Raw genomic sequence first — 4,884 nt, 5'->3', positions numbered from 1 at the left:
ATTCTCTTTTGGACACTATAAAAATCTATATGTTTTTGCAAAAAAAAAATATAATAATTAATATACTTTTCGAGTATAAAAACTTTGATACTCACAGGAAATTTAGGATCCGATTCCAGAAAGTGTCACTAATCCATACGCGGGCTTTGAAATTACCCTGAGCCTGAAATCACAAATAAGATCGTTAGGAGGGGGCTAGTAGGGTGTCCTAGCGCAGCCCCTCCGACGCTCAAGTCAGAGACTGATGATATATGGGGGGAGCAGTTAAGGGTGCTGCTGAAAACAATATAGTGAATGAATAACTGAACAATCAAACTAGGTATTTATAGGAAAATACCTGGGCCCTTGATGGGCTTGTCTTCCATTTGGTCTAGGGATGAGCCAAAAGTAGTGGGCTCATCCATGTCTTCCATCTGGGTCTTCTTTTTGGGCTAGGGATGAGCCAAGGCCCATCCATGGGGTATCACCAGTCTCCCCCTCCCGAGTCGAACTGAATCGTAGGTTCAAAGTTCAATTAGTTGTGTTGTCCTTGGTTTATCGACGACGAGGACGTACCGTATTATAAAAATTTATTTCATTTGTCGTTAACGAACGATGTTTGCCGCTACGAAAATTACGGGGATCGACCTGCCCGGTCAGGTCGTGGGGGTGTGGGGGCAACGCCCCCATAATTTTTTCAGAAATAAGCACTCGCAAGGGTGAGGCCGTGCCTTTTTCCTGCCGTTTGTTAGTCTCCAAAGATTTGATAACAAATCAAATCGCAATCTTGCTTTGAAAAGAAAGATATCAAATCAAATCAAATCGCAATATCCTCCTGAATGGTAAGATTGGGTCTGAGCTCCCCTATAAATAGAGTCCTTCCCCTACTTCAATTTCACTTCTCCCTTATAAAATTTCCTCTTCATCTCATTCACTGATTCTCTCTCCCTCACTCCACCCTAGTTACGCTCCAACACTTCACCGCCTACTCCTTGCCACCGTCGCCCTAGCAGTGTGCCAATCTCCTCCTCGCAGCGCCCGCCGCCCGAGCACCACCACGCGCCGCCGTGCGCTCGCCCCTGCTGCGTGCCTCGCCTCTGCAGCTCGCCCCTCCGAGCGCAAGTGCTGCTCGCCCCTGATGCGTCCGCCCCCGCCCGGACGCTCGCCATCGCCTGCCCAGACGCTCGCCTCTGCCGCGCGCCCGTACACACTCTCATCGTGCGCGAGCTTCGACGCTCGCCCTCGCCTCAGCACGCGCGCAGCCAGCGCGCCTCCTGCCGAGCTCGCCCCTCGGCCGAGCGCCCCTCGCCCCTCCACCTGCCGATACATCTGCCTGCTCTCCCGCGCAACGCCATGTCAGTCCACCCGAGCGCCTGCACCGAGCACCAGCTCGCCCCTCGCCCCTCGCCTGCCGCTCTCGTCCTCGCCCGCCGAGCGTCTGCTCGTCGCGCGCCTGAGCGCCACACGCTTGCCCAGCACCCAAGCACCAGCTCGCCCCATCGCCTTCGCCACGCTCGCCCGAGCGCCAGCACCAGCTCGCCCTTCGCCCGCCGAGCATCTGATCGCCGTGCGCCCGACCGCCACACGCTCGCCCAGCCCCCAAGCACCAGCTCGTCCCTCGCTCGCCGAGCGTCTGCTCGCCGCGCGCCCGAGCGCCACACGCTCGCCCAGCACCCGAGCACCAGCTCGCCCTATCGCCCTCGCCACGCTCGCCCGAGCGCAAGCACCAGCTCGCCCCTCGCCCTTGCACGTCGTAGCGCACCTCGTTCGGCCATCCTTGCGATTCTATTGCTTTGAGTATTTTCCCGCGCCTTACCCGGGTCAGTTCTCTCCTTTACCTATTTGATTATCCTTAATACTCATGTCTTCTTCCGATTCCGAGTTTAGTTACTCGAGTTGCTCCGAGAGATCTAGCGGGTCTAGCGAGTCTAGCCGGTCTAGCGAGTCTAGCCAGAGTAGGACTTCCCTAGCCGATCCTGATTTTACCATTGATCCTCCTGAGGAGGAAGTCACCACTCATAGTCGTCCGGATAAGGAAGTTCGTCACGTGATCCAACAAATGAATATATCTGAAGCAGATAACCTGTGGTACGGTCACTTGTCATCCCACGTCCCTCCTGGTAGCGACTCACAACTTAGGACTCTGTGGCACGTTCCTTCCTCTCACCAGATCATCATTCCTGGCCCAAAGGACCGGCCCTATCTAGCCCCTAAGGGCTACTATACCTTCTTTCAGCATCATTTTGATGCTGGTCTCCGTTTCCTTTTGTGCGATTTCTTTGAAGAATTAAGCAAGTAATACCAGGTGCATTTAGGTTTATTCACGCCCAATGCTTTCCGTTTAATAAGTTGTTTCGCTGTGTTACTCAGGGCCTTAGATCTCCCTTTAAATTGCACCACCTTCTCCTACTTCTTAGTTCTGTCCAGATCAAAAGATGGACATTTTTATGTAACCTCCCGGTCTAGCCACAAACTTTTTGACGGGGCCCCAGTCACGTGAAGGACTGGAAAAAATATTACCTCTTTATCCAGCCTCCTAAAGAATTAACTTGCTTCACGGATTGGTGTCCTACCTTCACCAAGCCCGACCTTTCCAAGAGTTACAAGAAAGATGAGGAGTACCTGCGGATAATGAGTGTACTAGGAGACCGATGCTTTAACATTCTCAAACTTCTATCTGAAGATCTTCTGTGTCACGCCGAGTTAAGTCCCGCGAAAATTAATCTGAAGGAGAATGCGGGTAGGTACTCTCACTTTTCGTGTTTCTCGTCTTTCTTTTGCTTATTATGTTACTTGATAACATTCTTATTTGGTTTATTGTCTCTGCTTGCAGGTACTAGAGTCATGAACGCCCTATTTCTCCGTGAACTTTCCAAGAAGAAGGCCGAGGGTTCCTCATCAGCACCCCAGAAGTCAGTTATTCCAGCAGTCACGACGGGCACAAAGGGAGTCTGTTCTGTTGCTGAGAAAAAGAAAACAGATTCCTGCTCTACAACTGCGAAGAGGCCTGCTAGCTCCCCTACTGCTGTGAAGAAGAGGAAGGCAGCCCCTTCCTCCTCCGCCCCAAAGCGAGCCTCCTCTCCACCTCCTCGCGCCAAGTCCCCTCCTCCGTCCGGTAAGCACAAGGCATCCACTGATCCTAGCCCGTCAGTCCCACACCATGGCAAGCGCAAGAGTTCTGAGATCTCAGTCGTATCGGTCTCTTCTCCAGAAGGGTCTGAGTCAGAGGAGGAGCCTCCTCCTGAGTCGGGGGTGCATCCTCTATACACCTCGGATACGGCCATCGTGGGGCGGGGTCCTACTCAATTGGTTCAGAAGGTGATGTATCAGCTTCCTTCCGACGCAGATGCAGCATTCATGGGTTCACTGGGGTGGTCTACACTCCTGCGCCGGACATGCAGCAGTGTCACTGAGGTATATTTCTCCTTCTAGTCTTTAGATTGATGTCCAACATACATTTGATCTTCTTGCCGTCTTTTCACCCTTGTCTACTTATGCAGGGCATGATGTACATCGGGGAGTTGGCTGAGCGTGCTAACGCCGCTCGATCTGACGCCTGTCAAGAATTACGCGAGGGCCAGGTTCTCCGTGAACAACTTCAGGCTATTATTGACGAGATGAAAGTATCGCATGCTAAGGAGCTTTCGGAGTCTCAAGCTTGATTTTCGGAGTCCCAAATCCAATGCGGCGAGCTCTCGAAACAGAAGCAGGAGTCTCAGCGGTTGACAGAGGACCAAGCTAAAGAGATCCAGAAGCTGAAGGAGGAATTAAAGAATTCACAGGCTGAGCTTAAAGACGCCAAGACACGACATGCTGCCGAAGCCTCCTCCTTCAAAGAGGAATTTCTCAAATCCGATGAATTTGTCGAGATCTGTGGCCCGAAAGCTTTTCATTACCTGGGGGTGGGTTTTGAGGGTGCAGTCGGCCTCTTCAAGGCTCAGGGTTATCCTCCGCCAGGCGCCCCTACTTACTTCATCGACCTTGAGGGCTTCATATCGAGTCTCCCCCCCCCCCCCCCCCCCCCCGATTCTTAGATCGAGCTCCTTTATTTATGTTATTTTCTGCACTGCTTTATTTTCCGTAGGATTATGCGACTTTTGCGATATTTATACTTGTTTATTTCCTTTTCTGCACTTTTGGCATGTATGAAACTCGTTTTATGCAACCTTGAGTATTTTGCATTTGAGTTTACTACTTCTCACGAGTTTATCTTTGATGTTATTAAACCACAAGGGCTAATAAAATATTCAACTTTCCTTCTCTTCTACTAGGCGATGTTCTAACAGGAAGATAAAAATTCAACGTCACCACCATCTAACTCCTCTGCTAGGTGATACCTTAGCAGGAAAATAAAAATTCAACACCCCCACCCTCTAACTCCTCTGCTAGGTGATACCTTAGCTGGAAAATAAAAATTCAACCTCCTCACTCTCTGACTCCTCTGCTAGGTGATACCTTAGCAGGAAAATAAAAATTCAGCACCCCCACCCTCTAACTACTCTGCTAGGTGATACCTTAGCAGGAAAATAGAAATTCAACAACCCCCACCCTCTAACTCCTCTGCTAGGTGATACCTTAGGAGGAAAATAAAAATTCAACCTCCTCACCCTCTGACTCCTCTGCTAGGTGATACCTTAGCAAAAAAATAAAAATTCAACACCCACACCCTCTAACTCCTCTGCTAGGTGATACCTTAGCAGGAAAATATAGCAGGAAAATAAAAATTCAACCTCCTCACCCTCTGACTCCTCTGCTAGGTGATACCTTAGCAGGAAAATAAAAATTCAGCACCCCCACCCTCTAACTCCTCTGCTAGGTGATACCTTAGCAGAAAAATAAAAATTCAACACCCTCACCCTCAAACTCCTCTGCTAGGTGATACCTTAGCAGGAAAATAGAAATTCA

At 50.4% G+C, this 4,884-nt stretch overlaps 1 protein-coding gene across 2 annotated transcripts; it reads left to right on the top strand.

The window, feature by feature from the left end:
• The first annotated feature begins 2,267 nt into the window (after positions 1–2,267).
• On the top strand, positions 2,268–3,983 carry LOC142539178 (uncharacterized). 2 transcript variants are annotated; one of them, XM_075644455.1, is made up of 3 exons: positions 2,268–2,719; positions 2,813–3,393; positions 3,480–3,983. In XM_075644455.1, the coding sequence occupies exons 1-3, from the start codon at positions 2,611–2,613 to the stop codon at positions 3,639–3,641; spliced, it is 852 nt and encodes a 283-aa protein (XP_075500570.1). In that variant the 5' UTR covers positions 2,268–2,610; the 3' UTR covers positions 3,642–3,983. The 2 variants fall into 2 exon arrangements, with proteins under 2 accessions (XP_075500570.1, XP_075500569.1); XM_075644454.1 differs by having other exon boundaries at positions 2,268–3,393.
• The last annotated feature ends 901 nt before the right edge of the window (positions 3,984–4,884 follow it).

This window comes from Primulina tabacum, chromosome 3 (assembly GCF_025594145.1).
Source record: "Primulina tabacum isolate GXHZ01 chromosome 3, ASM2559414v2, whole genome shotgun sequence".
Lineage (NCBI taxonomy): Eukaryota > Viridiplantae > Streptophyta > Magnoliopsida > Lamiales > Gesneriaceae > Primulina > Primulina tabacum.
The sequence above is the reverse complement of the archived record's forward strand: the minus strand, read 5'-3'. Positions and strand labels throughout refer to the sequence as shown.

Excerpts from the sequence above, each read along its gene's own strand:
- LOC142539178 (XM_075644454.1), top strand. The coding sequence starts at position 2,611 with ATGAGTGTACTAGGAGACCGATGCTTTAACATTCTCAAACTTCTATCT. Across the intron at positions 3,394-3,479 it reads CATGCAGCAGTGTCACTGAG|GGCATGATGTACATCGGGGA; the intron begins GTATATTTCTCC and ends CTACTTATGCAG.